The 17831-nt window shown below is 41.0% G+C and overlaps 1 protein-coding gene across 3 annotated transcripts in view; it reads left to right on the top strand.

The window, feature by feature from the left end:
- Positions 1–17831, top strand: part of ASXL3 (ASXL transcriptional regulator 3) — a 326363-nt gene that overhangs the window by 229695 nt on the left and 78837 nt on the right. For all 3 annotated transcript variants that reach the window (XM_033934243.1, XM_033934244.1, XM_033934246.1), the window contains one exon: positions 17205–17322. In XM_033934243.1, the coding sequence (XP_033790134.1) occupies positions 17205–17322 (118 nt within the window). The remainder of the gene's footprint in view (positions 1–17204; positions 17323–17831) is intronic.

The following is a 17831-nucleotide window of genomic DNA, read 5'->3' as shown; positions in this document are numbered from 1 at the left end:
CAAAGGTATGGGGGGGTCAGGGGGGTTGGAGCTTTGGGGGGTGTTAGCAGTATTGGTGTATGGGAAGATCATGGGTTGGGGAATGTCAGGGTGGGGGTTCAAGGGTATCAGAAGTTGGGGCAGGTCATGGGTTCAAGGAGCCTGCAGGCAGGAGAGAGGGGGCATCCCTCCTGCTGCAGGACTTTGAAGGGGGGTTCGGGGTTTCCAACAGGAGGGAGTGGACATCCCTCCTGCCTATGTCAGGGGTACCCTGCTGCAGCCGCTTAACTGATCATGGTAGGGGTATTCCTCCTCTCCTCCCCCCCCCCCCTGGATCAGCTGAATTGGCAGGACTCCCCAAAGCCGAGGCTTAAGGGAGCACTGCCAACTCAGCTAATCAGAGTTAACTTCCCCTGCTGCAATCATTTTATGGCTGCTGTGGTCTGACTTTAGGATCCCATGATGGTATAGATACAGTTGAAATGTGGGCCAGGGTTTTCACTGAATTTAGGCATGATTCTGTAAGCGGCGCTGTCATGTGATTGTCGCATAATCAGCGGCCACTTTTTAGGCAGTTGCTGACATAGGGCCGGATTCTATAACTGATGCCTAATTGGCTATATTGTGCAATAATTGGTAACATTCAGCGCTGACCACCTAAATAGCAGTCCTATCTTTGCCCATTATAACTTAATCAGTCAATGCTGAATATCGACTTAACTGGTTAAATTATAGTTTGTCAAAAAAATCCTTGATAGTCAAATGCTGGTCATCAGAAATGGCCTGACGTTGAATTTCCGGGCTCACCGCCAACTGTAGGACTTAGGCAGGCTGCCTCCAGCAATCTGAATATCGGGCCCAGTGTTTCATCATAAAATAGGCATCCAGCACCTGACTCAATAATATACAAATTATCACCTGCTCTGTAGAAGATATAAATTTGTAGGTATATTTCATGCATGCACACAAATATTTTATAAAATATGCAAATACGTCACAAATAAGCTCTAGCTCTGCCCAGATCACATCCCCTTGAATGCCAATCACAGATGGTATAAATATAGGTTCACTCATTCATTGTCTACTTTTGCAGTGTACAATTTTGTAAGTCTTTTTCTGCATGCTTTATATGTTGAAAATGCTTTATGAAATTACCCCATTTTATGTATGTATATAAAAAAAGTTTAATGTTTAAAAGTATGCTGTCTAATTATACATTTTTCAGGATTATTTTTAGAGGGCCAGTGTTAGATTGATCGTGATTTGAGTTTATTAAAAATTTGTGAAGAATGGTCAGCTAGAGAGAGGCCTGAAAGTAAATCGAGGAGAAAATGAAATTTCTTTCTTTTTTTTTTAGAAATCTTTATTAATTTCAAAACTATTACAAGTGCCATGAATTTTACAAACATTAATAATCAACATAAGCACTTAAATTCCATCAATAATAATACAAAGAAAAATATCCCACCCCACCTTTTCAACAGTACAATCATAAATAAACCAGCAAAATATCTCCCCCCCCCCCCACCTACCCCACTCTGGATATGCATAAAATTAGACAGAAATTAAATAAAGACAATAAAGAAAATAAAGAAGTTTCATCTAGGCTGCCTAATAGCCCTACACTGCTCCTTTGTGCTGTTTATTTCTTTTTTTCTTTTTTTTTTTAATCTTTATTCATTTTTAAACTTATAAGTGTGATAACATATCCATACAAATAACCATAAATATATGTTTATTTCTTAATCCTAAAAATATCTCCAGGAACACCTCTCTTTAATTCAACTAAAATCATGTATATATTTAGCTGCTTAGAGGAGTGGGAGTGCTATTTGCAAGCAAAGTAGTACACCCGGGTAAATATATGTTTGCTCAGCTAAATTTCTTTGTAAAATGTTCTGTGTGTTTGCCACCCAGCTGTGCCATTCCAATTCAGCCTATGGCTCAAGAAGTTATCTGAAACATGAAAAACCTCATGAAGTTTGATGGCTATGAAAGTTGCAATTTGGTGCATTGCTAGTGCCTGGGTTGCTCAAGCTGGAAGAATGCTTGCCTTAATCAGTAGTTTTCTACCATATCAGTAGAGCAAGGATAATGTGGCATTGATTTTGAAGTCAGCAGATGGGGGAAGGCTGATGGTCAACTAATACAATGTATGTTCTTTTCAGGCATCAGTGATGGTGAAAAGTGAATTCAGTGTGATGTTAATGTTCCTGTGTATCGAATTTCCAAATTATTAATAGTGTTATGAACTGGGCAATAACAGATGGAATTATTAATAGTGTTCTGAACCCTGTGACAACATATAGCAATAACAGTAAAGATAAGGATGCCAAACTAAATCTATGAGAAAATGACAATGCATGAAGTTATATCTACTGTGAATCCATTGATTAAACTTCCTGGAGCAGAAATCATGCCTATGGAAATGTATAGACAATGGAAAAAGCTCGTGAAGAAGAATCCTGATTATATAAGCCAGGTGACACTGATGGAGTTTGAAACTCCAGTTGCCAACAATCTGTCTGCTACATCTTTTGATGCAGCAACTTCTATCCTAGATGATGCCCAAACAATATTATTGTATTATGTGCAAGTTGAAGAATTGTTTATTATGGGATCAATTTTCAGACTGTATGCTTTTAGGAAAGGATCCCTTGGTATTTTTTTTTATCTGCAAACTGTTCAATATATTTGTGAGTGACATTGCTGAAGGGTTAGAAGGAAATGTGTGCCTTTTTGCAGATGATACCAAGATTTGTAACAGAGTAGACACCGAAGAGGGAGTGGAAAATGTGAAAAAAAATCAGCAAAAGTTAGAGGAATGGTCTAGTGCCTGGCAACTAAAATTCAATGCAAAGAAATGCAGAGTAATGTATTTGAGGATTAATAATCGGAAGGTGAGAAGCTGATATGCGTGGACGGGGAGAGGGACCTTGGGGTGATAGTGTCCTAAGATCTAAAGGCAAAAAAACAGTGTGACAAGGCAGTGGCTGCTGCCAGAAGGATGCTGGGCTGTATAAAGAGAGGCGTAGCCAGTAGAAGGAAGAAGGTGTTGATGCCCCTGTACAGGTCATTGGTAAGGCCCCACTTGGAGTATTGTGTTCAGTTTTGGAGACCGTATCTGGCGAAGGACGTAAGTAGACTTGAAGTGGTCCAGAGGAGGGCGATGAAAATGATAGGAGGCTTGCGCCAGAAGATGTATGAGTAGAGACTGGAAGCCCTGAATATGTATACCCTAGAGCAGTGATGGCTAACCTTTTTGAGCCCGAGTGCCCAAACTGCCGCACAAAACCAAAGAATTTCCTCAAAGTGCCAGCACGTCAATTAAACCTTAATAACAAGATTTTAGTATCTAAAAACTCTTTATAAAGTTGCCTGAACTATGTAACATCATTTTTAAAGGTTGGAATCTTTGTATTGTCAGAGAATCAATTTGATTCACAATCCTTTGGTTTTCATTTCAATTTATTGGCAATTTATAATGTTTTAATGATTTCATTCATGGGCCGAATACACACATACTTTTCTCTGTCGCCGCACTCTTTGACCAAAAGATTTGTAAGCCTGCAACCACGTCAAGGTAGACTCTTTCAGCAGCTCCCCTCCCTCCCCCTTACCTTTGTGGCCAAGTCAAAATGATCTACCAACAATAAAATTTTAAAAAACAAAGCACGCTTTACGCAGAGAAAATGTTAATTATCATTTATATTCCGCGGGTTTTCAAAGAGGTCAAGGCAGATGACTTTATGCAATGTCACCTCAGTAACAACTATACAAAAATAGACAAATATTCCCCCTCCCTTTTTACTAAACCGCGATAGCGGTTTTTAGCGCAGGGACCTGCGCTGAATGCCCCACGCTGCTCTTGAAGCTCATAGGCTCCCTGCGCTAAAAAACGCTATTGCGGTTTAGTAAAAGGGGGCCATAGTGCAAAATATAGACAGCGTATATAAATTCTCAAAACGGACACATTTTGATCACTAAATTGAAAATAAAATCATTTTCCTACCTTTGGTAATTTCATCAGTCTCTGGTTGCACTTTATTCTTCTGACTGTGCATCCAATATTTCTTCCCTTTTTTCAGCCTCCTGTATGCTTTCTCTCCTCCAGACCTCATTCCCTCCCCAAACTTTTTCTTTGTTTCACTCTGCCCCCTTCTTTCTTTTTCTCTCTTTCCATACCCCCTTTCATTCTGTATGTCTGTCTTTCTCTCTCTCCGTGCCCCATTTTTCTTTGTTTCACCCAGCCCTCTTTCTTTTTTTTTTTTTGGCTCCCTGTCCCCCCCTTTCTTTCTTTCTCCTTGCCCTCCCCTATGCCCCCACCATTGGGAAAATGCTGCCACTGCCACTGGGGAATAGGCTGCCACTGCCGCTATCGGGAACAGGCTGGCGCCGAGTTCGCCCTGCTTCTCTTCCCCACGGGGCCGACCAACTCTCGCCACTCGACGTCAATGCTAACATCGGAGAGGACGTTCTGGGCCAGCCAGGCAGCGATTGGCTGGCCCAGAACGTCCTCTCCGACATCAGAATTGGCGCGGGTGGCGAGAGTTGGTCGGCCCCACAGGGAAAAGCAGGGAGAACTTGGCACCGGCCTGTTCCCAATGGCGGCGGTGGCACTCAAGTGGCTAAAGAGACGCAGTTTGCCAGCCTAGGGAGAACACTGGAGGGTGGCCAGCTGTGCACCCCCTTGGGGCGTAAAACCGGGGCAGACCGCCCCCACCTCCACCTTGGTATGCCACTGTCTGTACCTCACTCCCTCCCTATGACCAAAAATTCTCCTTTCTTCTATTCCCCGTGTACACAACCATCTCTTTCCCTCCCTCTCTCCCAAGTCCTTGCCTTCTGTGTCCAAAAACACATTCCCTCCCCCACCTCAGCATCTATTTCCCTCCCTTCCTCTCACCCAAGTCCATGCCTTGTGTCCAAAAACCCATTCCCTCCCGCACCTCAGCATCTCTTTCCCTCCCTTCCTCTCTCCCAAGTTCATGCCTTGTGTCCAAAACCCATTCCCTCCCCCACCTCAGCATCTCTTTCCCTCCTTTCCTCTCTCCCAAGTTCATGCTTTCTGTGTCCAAAAACCCATTCCCTCCCCCACCTCAGCATCTCTTTCCCTCCCTTCCTTTCTCCCAAGTTCATGCCTTGTGTCCAAAACGCACTCCCTCCCCCTTTTGTGTTCCCCGTTTGTCTCCCAGCCCATCTTAGCAACTTTCTCAGCAAAATATAGCTCGAGCCGCGTAGGCTTGTCTTCTATTTCCTGCCTGTCCCGCCGCGCACACATAGCCGATCGGAAATCTTCCCCAACTTCAGCGCTGACGTCGGAGGGCGGCCTTTGCTTACGCCCTCCCTCCGACGTCAGCGCTGACGTCGGGGAAGATTTCCGATCGGCTGTGTGAGCGGCAGGGCAGTCGGAGTAGAAGACGAGCCTCGTGGCTCGAGTTATATTTAACCCCGCGGGTCCCCCATCGTCCCCGTTCAGCTCTCTCTCCTGTGCACCCCCTGGTAGTACTGCCCTGATGGCGGCCCTGCGCGTGCCAGCTGCAAGGCCTTCGCGTGCCACAGTTGACATGCATGCCATAGGTTCGCCATCGCTGCCCTAGAGGAAATGAGGGACAAGGGAGATATGATTCAGACGTTCAAATACTTGAAGGGTATTAACGTAGAACAAAATCTTTCCCAGAGAAAGGAAAATGGTAAAACCAGAGGACATAATTTGAGGTTGAGGGGTGGTAGATTCAAGAGCAATGTTAAGAAATTCTACTTTACAGAGGGTGGTGGATGCCTGTAATGTGCTCCCGAGAGAGGTGGTGGAGAAGAAAACAGTGACCGAGTTCAAAGAAGCGTGGGATGAACACAGGATCTAGAATCAGAAAATAATATTAAATATTGAACTAAGGCCAGTACTGGGCAGACTTGCACGGTCTGTGTCTGTATAAGGCCGTTTGGGGAGGATGGGCTGAAGAGGGCTTCAATGGCTGGGAGGGTTTAGATGGGATGGAGTAGGTTTTAACGGAGATTTCGGCAGTTGGAACCCAAGCACAATACCGGGTAGAGCTTTGGATTCTTGCCCAGAAATAGCTAAGAAGAAAAAATTAAAAAAATTTAAATTTAATCAGGTTGGGCAGACTGGATGGGTCTGGATGGGTCTTTATCTGCCGTTATCTACTATGTTACTATGTTTTTGCCCTTGTACCAAAGAGAAAATACATACAATGAAATACGCAACATTAAAAAAAAAATAAAGGTATACTGTTAGAAAATAACTGCATATCACCTCATTAACATATCACTTTCTATTACATTACATTATATTACATTAGGGATTTCTATTCCGCCATTACCTTGCGGTTCAAGGCGGATTACAAAAGGTTAATTTAAAAAAGACAGAATTACAATGATTAGCTAGAGAGGTAAGTTGTAGATCTTAAGAGCGTATGGAACTTTTTGTTTTTTTCACCTATTGGTGAATGAACCAAATATAATTTCATTTCTAATACAGTGTGTCTAGTTGTCCTGATCGCTAGGGTTTTGCATCTGAACTCACAAGTTACACGCTGAATGCTGTCAATCATCTTTTGAACTCCACCTCCTTCCCAAGGAGCTGCTCCTGCCTCCTCAGGTTTTTTTTCTGCAAACAAGTTGCTCAAAAGTGTTTCTGCTCTGCTCTCTGGCTTTATTATTTTCAGGTATTTTTTTCTAAGTGTTCAGTCAGAGGCTCGGTGCCCAAAGTTCCCACTTGTTGATACCTCTGCCTGTGAGAAGACGCAGACGTGGGCTGCAGAATTCTGCTGCTAATAGGATCAGCCCTCGGGGACACCTAACTAGCCTGCCTGCTTTTGTATTTTTTTAGCTCAGGGGACATCCTCTGCATAGCTGCTCATATCCCTAATTTATCAGGTGCTTGAGTGCACGCTGTTTGGCTTATTCATAGCTTGGCTGGGATTAATAGTGGGCTGGCTGTGTGGACCTCTCCTCCTTCGCGGTGCAAGGTTTTCTGGAGGTTTAGGCCCAGTCCAGCTGGCAGCCCAAAGACCAAGCTCATCTGGGGAATCGGTGAGGCAGAGTTCTCCATTTATCCCAGCTATATTCCTGAGCTGAAGCAATCAGGCACATGACACAGCGAGTAATGCTATTATAGCCTATGGGGAAAATCAGGGGGGTCTCCAAAAGTGTATTTTGAAGCTTTCTGCAGCTATAGCCAAGAAACCCCACCTCTAAAACCCTTTTCCTTGCATTTTTTTGTACTTAAGAGAAGTCCCCGTGAGCCATTTTTGGTGCAATTGTACTAGTGGTGGCCATCTTGTATTTTAAACAATTATTTTTTCTAAAGCCTCCATCTGCCTCAAACCCCTCAGTTGTACTTAAAATTGACAGGGATGGATCCCTCGGGCCTTCCTACCCTTATATCATGCCAGGTTTGCACTGGTTGGCTGGCCGAGGAGCATCCATGTCCCACGTGTGGTGGAGTGCATGGGGTAGGAGCAGGAGCCTTGGGCTCAGTCTCCTCTGAGTCCTCCAGAGGTGGGGATCCACAGGAGATGTGTTCCCAAGGGAAGAGACCCTTTCCAGAGCCCTCCAAAGGCACATTAGCCAAGTGCAGATGTGCGGTGGCCATGGAACCCAGGAGGACCGGCAGTGGGGGATCCATGCTGGTGTCCTTCAGATCCACAGTATAAAGCTTCACCCTGGGTTTTGTGAGCTTTATGTGGAATGCCTGTTTGAACTGCCAAGAGTCCTCAGCCTCTGCGTTCAGCACAACAGAGGAGGTGGCATAGGGGATCTCCCCTCTGCATCCACCCCAACCTAGATGAGGACAGGAAGTTCATTTTGACATAGACTGGGAAGATGGAAAGTCCAGTTCCATGCCATTATTGTCCCAGGATGCAGTTTATCTGGCAGAATCTGGTTCTCTGCCAGAAGCAGTAGTTGCCCTGGATCAGGGGGAAGACTACATGGTGCACCGGCTGTTCAAATCCTCTGTACTCTTGGCCATTATTTCTACCTCTCTTCGAGAAATGAAGCTGGAAGTTCCTCCAGCCCCTTAATCGCAGTGCTCAATTTTTTACCAGTGGAAGTATATTGATTTCCTGTGAACTCACAAATGCATTAATTCATAACGATAAGTTTTGGTTGTGCCATCTGATTGCTTGCTTTTTAATTGGCTGGTTCTAGGAACTTCTTTGTTATTTGTGAAACTTAGAAAGTTATGATTCTTATTAAAATTTTGATTTTGATTCATTGATTTCACATGTTATTGCACATGTTCTGTTTGAATGCACACTAGTGATATCTGATGATGATGTGTGGCTAAAGCAGTGGGAATTATTTACGCTTTGGTCTCACTGTGGCAACATACGAGCAAGGGAACTTATTTCCTCTTTTTGAGGATAGTGCTCTTTAGGGCTCATAACCTCACACTGAGGTATGTTTATATTTTGGTTTATTTTCCACATTCCCCCGGATTTACTAGATGAACAATAGACAATACTTTATATTGCCAATGGAGTTGACAAAACACAGGGATGATGTGAGCAGAACTAAGCACACCTGTAACTAGATGGGCAGCTGTATTTTGGATCATCTGCAATATCCTACATCTGGCACTTGATATGCCAAGATATAGTATGTTGCAGTAGTCAAGTCTGGAAAGCACCAACCCCTGTACCAAAGACCTGAAGTCAAAAAGAGAAAGCATAGGCTTCAAACGAAAAAGCAAGTGAAGTTGTGCAAAACAAAATTGAACTGTTTTAGTTCATTGAGCTTGCATATTAAGATGAAGATTTCACCCTCAACAGAGTATTTCCTTCACCCTTAAACTAGCATCCCCTACAAACAGACTTTGTAGCCAAAATTCTATACTACCTCTCCCAACCAACATCACCTCAGACTTTCCAGCATTCAAACTTAAACCATATGTCATCATCCAAATAACCTATAATATTTAGCAAAAAAATTATTTAACCTCAAAGACCATACACATTCATATAAAATTCTGAGGTTCAAAAATATTTCTTATACATTTTTATTGGACTTCAGCGACACCCCTTAGAGCTAAATACATTAAGCAATTGGCCATTAAGCAATTGGCACCAACATCTTCATCAGTCCATTCATAACTTCTTTTGCATATCCTTAAATGTTGTATATGAATTTAAATTGATTCAATATTGACTCATCTTATCTACAATATTACTTATCTTTAAATAAACCAGGGTGTTATTATCCGATTTGCTAGGGGAGTTGTTGCATGTTTCTCCAAAAGGCTTTATCAAGGAACCCCCTGCTAATACAGGAAAAAAAAAATAAATCTTCACTACCCAGATACTAACTTCCAACCCTAATTACCACACTATTGTTTATCACTTTTAAAATATTACTTCTAGTTTTAAAATCTTTAACATACAATGAACCTCAATTTATAACCAGAATGCTTACTCCTTATAATACATCCCGGTCTCTCCGCTCAGCTTCTCATAACCTCCTAACGATTCCTTCCCTGAAAATTATAGACAGCAGAAGACATGATATGTTTTCGGTCATGGCCCCTCAACTGTGGAATTCTTTACCACAGTACATCAGAGATGAAAAAGATCTTTCATCCTTTAAAAAAAACCTAAAAACTTATCTTTTAAAAGATGCATTCAACCTCTCACTCACTGATCTGAAATCTTAGGATTCTCTTTTTTTTTTAACATTTTACCCTTCCTCTTGTTTACTTCCTTCCTGTTTTTCACTCTAACAAGGAATTGTAACTTTCCCCCCCTACCCTCCACGATTCATGTTAGTTTTATTTTGTAAGTCTGAAATTCTTTTATTGTATCCATTACCCTTTATTTTATAAATTGTACATCGCTTAGGAAATTAAATAAGAGATTCATCAAATACTAATAAAAACTTGAAACTTACCTGTTTTAATATATCACACACATTCATCCCCAGCGTCTTTTAACAAATTCCTTCCATCAGCTGATTTCACTGACCCAATCCCAAACCACTGGTTTAAAAAGTTAGTTTCAGAGTAGTGACATCTACTGTATCTTTTATCCAGGGGCTGCTATTTACCTGGATACAGGTTCAGGAGAAATTCCACAGGATGAAAAGGGGTCACCGTATTTAACCTATAGATCGAGGACTGTTCGCTATAATTCATTTATTTATTTTTAAAATTTCTATACTGTCTAGTTCCTAGGCGGTTTACAGTATATCCACATACACAATACTTAAAAACAGTACAAAAGAGGGACAAATCATCAAAAATTAAGTTCACAGTAATCCTCGATCAAGACCCTATAAAAAAGCATTAACGAACAATTGTGTTTTGAGGAGTTTTCTGAAAGTTCTTCTATCAGCACATTTCCTTAGCTGCCCTACCATCGAATTCCATAATTTCACCCCAGCACAACAAAAAGTCATTGCACAGGTTTCTACATATTTTAGATCAACATTGGTCTTTAACAAAGCAGAATTTTGAGAACTCAACAATCCTTTGGGCTGATAAAAGGTCATCTTATTCTTGAAATACTCTGGAATTGTACCATATGACAAATCATCTCAATCTTATATTGTAGTCTAAAAGCTACTAGCAGCAAGTGCAGTTGCTGAAGCTAAGGTGTAATATGAGCATATTTTGATGTTCCTGTAATTATTCTGGCTGCCATTTGCAATGCCCTGTACTTTGTCTTAGTCACTCCAAGATATAGTGCATTGCAATAGTCAAGCCTCAAAAGGACCTTTGCCTGCACTACAGTGCGGAAATCAAAGGATGCCAGCATCGGCTTCACTCGATACAATAGATGTATTTGTGCAAAACATGTCTGTACAGTCTTTGCCACTTGACAATTCATTGTAAAACCTGAATTAAGGCTAACTTCTAAGATTGTTATTGATTCTCTCACTGGAAGAACTGCATCCATTACCTTTAATTCCTTTGGCCACCTATCCTGATCTACTTTCCCTACCAACATCACTTCTGGGACTGCTGGGCACGATGGACCACTGGTCTGATCCAGCAGTGACAAATCTTATGTTCTCTCCCAACCATTCGATAATATGTTTCATAAGATTACTCGGAACCTTTTCCAGTTCAGTTCCCCATACATATACAGTACTAGGAAAAAGAAAATGATATTGTCAGCATATATGTGACAATCAACCTGCAAGGATTGAAACAATTGACCTATAGTGGTCATGTAGATATTGAATAACAGTGCCGATAGCGCTGATCCCTGAGGAACTACACTCTTTATAGCATGTTCACCTGATACTTTAGATCCATTTCTAACCTGAAAGGAACGACCAATCAGATATGTAGAAAACCACCTTAATACTACACCATCTATTCCCAGATTTTAAAGACTAAACAGCAGTTTGTAAAGATCCACGGAATCAAAAGCTCCAGATACATCTAACGATATCAAGCAATAAGTCACACGTTGATCTATTCCCATTCGTAAGGTATCCAATAAGGAAGCCAAATTGATTACAATCCAGGCAATTAACCTTCTGTACAAAATTATTAAGCTGGAAGACAAGGCCATAGCGGAGAGATTAAATGAATTCTTTGCTTCGGTTTTCACCGAGGAAGATGTGAGGGGAGATACCAGTACCAGAAATGGAATTCAGTGCTGTTGAGTCAGAGAAACTGAAACAAATCTCTGTAACACTGGAAGATGGGACAGTTTGACAAATTAGAGAGTAGCAAATTAACTGTACTGGATCATATACATCCCAGAGTACTGATAGAATTGAAAAATGAACTTGCAGAACTACTGTTAGCAATTTGTCATTTATCTTGAAAATCCATCATGATACCGGAAGACTGGAAGGTGACCAACATAACACCAGTTTTCAGAGGTGATCTGGGAAATTATAGACTAGTGAATCTGATATTGGTGCAGATATGAATAAACATGTGGATAAAGGTAACGCTGGTCGATATTGTGAATCTGGATTTTCAAAAGGCATTTGGCAAAGTACGTCATGAAAGACTTATGAGAAAATTAGAAAGTCATCGGATAGGAAGTAATGTCCTATGGATTAAGAACAGATTAAAAGATAGAAACCAGACAGTAGGGTTAAATGGTAAATAGTCTCAATGGAGAAGTATGAATTGTGGTGTCCCCTAGGTCTGTGCTAGGAACGCTGCTTTTTAACATATTTATCAATGATCTAGAAATGGGAATAACTAGTGAGATAATTAAATTTGCTGATGACACAAAGTTGTTCAAAATTGTTAATTTGCAAGAGGATTGTGATAAATTGAAAGAGGACCTTGCGAGACTGGGCATCAAAATGGCAGACGACATTTAATGTGAGTAAGTGCAAAGTGATACATGTGGGAAAGAGGAACCTAAACTATAGCTACATGATGCAGGATTCCAAGTTAGGAGTCACTGCTAAGGAAAAGGATCTAGGTGATATCGTTGAGGATACATTAAAAATCTCAGCTCAGTGTGTAGGAATTATCAGGAAAGGAATGGAAAACAAAGATGAGAATGTTATAATGCCCTTCTATCACTGCATGGTGCAGCTGCACCTTGAATACTGTGTGAGGTTCTGGTTTCCACATCTCAAAAAAGATATAGCATAATTAGAAAAGATACAGAGAATGGCCATGAAAATAATAAGAGATGGGATGACTTATTATTAAGGTAAGGCTAAGGTGGCTAGGACTCTTTAGCCTGGAGAAGAGACAGCTCAGGGGAGATATGATAGAGGTCTATAAAATACTGAGTAGAGTGGAATGGATAGATAATGCTCTTTCCAAAAATACCACAGGGAACTAGGACTAGGGAACATTCAGTGAAACTACTAAGTAGAAGATTTAAAACAAAATGGAGAAAATATTTCTTCACTCAATGTGTAATTAAACTCTGGAATTCATTGCCAGAGAATGTGGTGAAAGCAGTTAGCTTAGCCGAGTTTAAAAAAGGTTTGGATAACTTCATAAAAGAAAAATCCATAAGTCATTATTAAGATGGACTTGTGGAAATCTACTATTGCTTATTCATAGGATAAACAACATAAAATATATTTTATTTTCGGATCAACCAACAATGACCTACTTGTACTTGTAACTGTATGTTTGAAACTATGGGCTCCTTTTATTAAGGTGCGATAGCATTTTTAGCGAGCGCAGAATATTAGTGCACGCAAACCCCCGTGCTACGTGGAAAAACTAACACCAGCTCAAAGGATACAGTTAAGGGGAACGGTTAATCATCTGGCTGGGTTGGTGGGCAGAGAACTAGGGTTATGAATTGAAAACTGAATAAATAAATGCAGTATCTTATGAGTTAATGTAAGTAATTTGAATATGATCCTAGCTCTTATTGGCAGCCAGTGTAATCTTTACAATAATGGTGTGTTTCTGTCAAATTTCCTAGCTATGCATAGCATTCTAGCAGCTGAATTATGTATTTGTAATTTTCTGATAAATTTATCTGTATTAGCTGCATAAATTACATAATACTAATCAACATGAGAAAGATTTCATGATTGTCCTCATGTTTTAAAATGTTCTTGCTCAAAATATTTATGAATACGGAATAACTTCCTTAAGATCAAAAGTACCGTATTTTTCACGCTATAAGATGCACCTGACCATAAGACGCACCCTAGATTTAGAGGAGGAAAACAAGAAAAAATACATTATGAAACAAATTCTCCCCGCCAGGCTCTGCACCCAACCCCACACTCATTGCCAGGCTCTGTACCCTGTCCCCCCTCCCTGCCAGGCTCTGCACCCTGTCCACCCTCTGGTGGTCTAGTGGTAGGCTGGGACAGGGCACAGGGCAGGCTGGGACAGGGCACAGTTGTCAAGGCAGATGACTTTTTAAAGTATGCAATGTCACTTCAGTAACAACTATAGAAAAATAGATAAATATAGGGCAAAATATAGACAGCAGATGTAAATCCTCCAAACTGACACATTTTGATCACTAAATTGAAAATACAATCATTTTTCATACCCTTTGTTGCCTCTTTCTTTCTTTCCTCGGGCCCAACAATTGTCCCTTCTTCCCTCCCTCCTATGTTCCCCTCACTGCCTTTGTCCTCTTCCCCACCCCAACTCAGGCCCAACAATTGTCCCTTCCACCCTCCCTATGTTCCCCTCACTACCTTCCAGCCTGTCCTCTTCTGCCCCCCTCCTCCAAGCCTGCCTGTCTGCCCACTGGTTTAAATTGCCTCCCGCTGCTGCAGCTGTGAGAACACGTCCACAAAGCAGCAGCGGCGGGGGTGGGGGATGACTCCTGGCTAAAGCAACGGGTCGAACTCTTAAACGCGGCACTGAGAGCGGCCAAGAGTGAGGGATGAGCGGGACACAGCGGCGCTTCACTCCCTACAGCGGCTTTTCACCCCCGACCGAAACAATTGCTGGGAAGGGCCAGGCAGGTGCAGCGATTGCACACCGCCGGCCCAGAAGCCTTACCCCCGATGTCAATTCTGACATCGGAGAGAAGGTCCGGGCTGGCTTGCAATCGCTGCACCCGCCTGGCCCTTCGCTTCCTCTACTTGCAGTGTGCCACCAGTAGCTGCAGTGGTGGCAGCGGGCGAGGGGCGGGCGCCGATCTAAATAAGGTAATGGGTTGGATATTCGCTCCATAGGACGCACTCTTTTTTCCACCCACTTTTTATGGGGAAAAAAGTGCATCTTATGGAGCGAAAAATACGGTACTTTCTTATTTATTTATTTATTTAGGAATTTATTTACTAAGGTGCGCTAACCGATTTAGCATGCATTAAATGCTAAGATGCCCATAGGAATATAATGGATGTCTTAGCATTTAGTATGCACTAAATTGGTTAGCGCACCTTAATAAAAGGACCCCTTACTTACCTGAAGTGCTTATATGCCACTTAAAGCCAAAGCGACTTACAGCGAAATGTCCACAATAAAAATCAACAAACAAATTCCCCACAATCCTACTAACCCTTATAAGTACATTAAGAGGAAACCAACATAACCGAAGCAAATAAGTGACAAAAACAATTCTCACGTGCAAGGCATCTTCAAATAAATAATGCTGGCTTTTACAAAGCTGAGGTAGAGGTTTCTACCGCGGGCTGGCGAGGTAAATGCTCTGACGCTCATAGAATTCCTGCCCGCGGTAGAAACCTCTACTGCAGCTTTATAAAAGGAACCCTAAGTTTAAAACTTTTTAAAATTGGTGTAGCGAACACACCCCTGAAGACTATTCCTCGTGTTAGACGTTAGTCAAAAGTTTAAGTAGAATCCAGTGGTGCCATCAAAATTCATAATAAAAATTCTAAAGGAAAAGTCAGACCATTAATATATAAAGGTGGTTGTGGTATTTTTATCTTGTGTTGTACCTATCAGAAGGAAAGACATTCTGTGTGTTTATCCTCTCACTCTAGTGCTTTTTTCTGATTTCTGTGGTGCAAATTAACTGAAAGCAAGGGGCAATTTTCAAAGGGATTCTACAAGCATGTTTTACCCACGAACAAGCCCCTTTTCAGAATTTCCCAGAGACCTCCTTGAGGGAAGGTATGAGTGCTGTTTGTTGACAAAGTGCATAGATTATTTTTGGTGAAAAGAGGTGAGCCCAAAAATGCAAGTGCAAGAATTTCATTTAAAAATCCCTACACCAGCTTTTCAGGAGTTTAACTCTGTTTAACATCTACAAAACATGGATTAAAATTGATGGCACTGCAACTTGAGGGATTGTCAAAGAGATATACTTCAGAGAGCTTTTTTCCCTTTCTTGTCCAGTTTGTCTGTCTTGACTAGATTATAAGCTCTCTTGATCAGGGATTGTCTCTTCTATGTTTTGATGTACATTGCTTTGTATGTTTAGTAGTGCTATAGAAATAATTAATAGTGGTAGTAATATCAGACTGCACTACAAAGTATTCACAGGCCTGTGTCTGAAAATGGACCTTGCTCTGTTAAAAAAAAAAAAAAATTATCCCTGCCTTATACAGGCTGCATATTGGGAGGAATATGCTATGACCTGCTGGAGAAACCCTTCCATCCTAAATTTTCTTTTTTTTGTAAATTTTTATTGATTTTCAAACTAAAACAATGCAATGCAAATAAGAGAACAAACATTACTACATATATTGCATTATTAACTGTACAGGTAATATGTATATCATTCAAAGTTCTTGCATTTTTCTACTTTTATCAGTAATATAACATAGGATATAATATGAAATGGTAAACTTAAATTACCCAAATAACCATCAAGATTGTTTCCCTCCCCCCAACCCCCCCACCCTGGATGTGTATCAGTAAATGAACAAAAGAAATGAAAAAATAAATACAAATTATTATATTTTCACAAAGTTAGCCATCCTAAATTTTCTAATATGCAATTTTATTTCTTCATTGACTTTTGTGTTTTTAGACCTTTCCTTTTGCAGGCAGCCCGCGGTCTGAAGTCCTACCAAACAATGAAGACAATGTGCCCATAACTCTTATTAGGTCAGCCCTGCTCTAGTTTGCACTTTCGTAAAACACCATTCTGCCCTCATTTGCAGAGATTTATTCTTGTACCGTTTTGTACAGATTTGCGTCCTCACTTGTGTTCTGAAGGTTAATACCCCAATGTCAAGCGCAGGGAAGCAGAGTGCTGCGAGGTTTTCTAAGATTAGGACTGATTCCTTTCACAGAAATAAATGATTCCTGCCGTGTTCAGTGATTTTGTGCAGCACTACACACGGCTGAGTGAGTGCATCAATACTGTAGTCCTTACATGTTGTACATACTGATGACATTCTGTGTTAACTTGATTGACTGAGCAGTATACTGGAGAAGATGCACCTGCAGGAGATGTGCAGACATATAGCTTCTCATTCTGGCAATTTCTTGAACATCTATTGCATTTATTTTACCTGGAAGCCATTGTCTCAGATCCCATACATTTTGATATGGAGCTGCTGAGGTAGAACCGACAGTTACATATGGTAGTGCTTTGTTAAAACTGTATTGTGAATGCTCTAAGGTGCATCCTCTTTATCTGGAAAGAAGAAAAGCCTGACTCATGGGTATATATATATATATATATATATATATATAATCTTAATAATATATATATATATTTTAAAGAGTAGAGTGACAACTATTATCAAGTCACAAAATTAATATCTGTGATCAGAAACATTCTGTTTGGTGAAATGTAACTCACTCAGAGGAAAATACTGTTTGCTTAATCTTTTATTGTTTGAGATTTCTTTTAACATATGCATATTTCTTCACACAGGCTTTGAGACAGCAACAGAAAAGGAGAAATGGAGTCTCCATGATGGTAAACAAGACCGTTCCTCGTGTTGTCCTGACACCTCTGAAGGTATCTGATGAGCAGTCGGATTCACCGTCTGGTAAGGAGCTGACAGGCTGGAGAGTGCAGGAAAAGAATCCTAGGTAGAGAGCCGTTCGTGGAGCAGACAATAAGAGGGTTAATATACCGCGGCTCAAATCAACTTGCTTTTGGTTTTGTTTTCCTCCTGTGAAGCAAAGACACGGTTGATCGAGAGATTCCATTATGTGGCTTTCCGTTTTGTATGCTTTTTTTTTTTTTTTTTTTTTTAAAGCACCAGTCATACATAATGAAACCAGCAGCACGAGAAGGCATGAGCTGTGCATTGGGGCTTTTTTGTTTGTTTGTTTTTGTGTTTTAAAGATGTGGAACTCTAATGGGGACCACTTGCTGGTGCTAAATGTCTTGAAAGGCTGCCCTTCAACAAATGTGAATTTAGCCTCTGTCCAGAGTTGTATCATAAGAATGTGTTTCTTTTTGTTTTGTTTTGGTTTGTTTGGGTTTTTTTTTTTGAAAGGTGAAGAGGTTTTGTTAGTTGTATCCTGGTATTTATTATCCCTTGTCCTTTTG

Source organism: Geotrypetes seraphini, chromosome 2 (genome assembly GCF_902459505.1).
Source record: "Geotrypetes seraphini chromosome 2, aGeoSer1.1, whole genome shotgun sequence".
NCBI classification, from domain to species: domain Eukaryota; kingdom Metazoa; phylum Chordata; class Amphibia; order Gymnophiona; family Dermophiidae; genus Geotrypetes; species Geotrypetes seraphini.
This window is presented reverse-complemented; position numbering and strand designations above follow the sequence as displayed.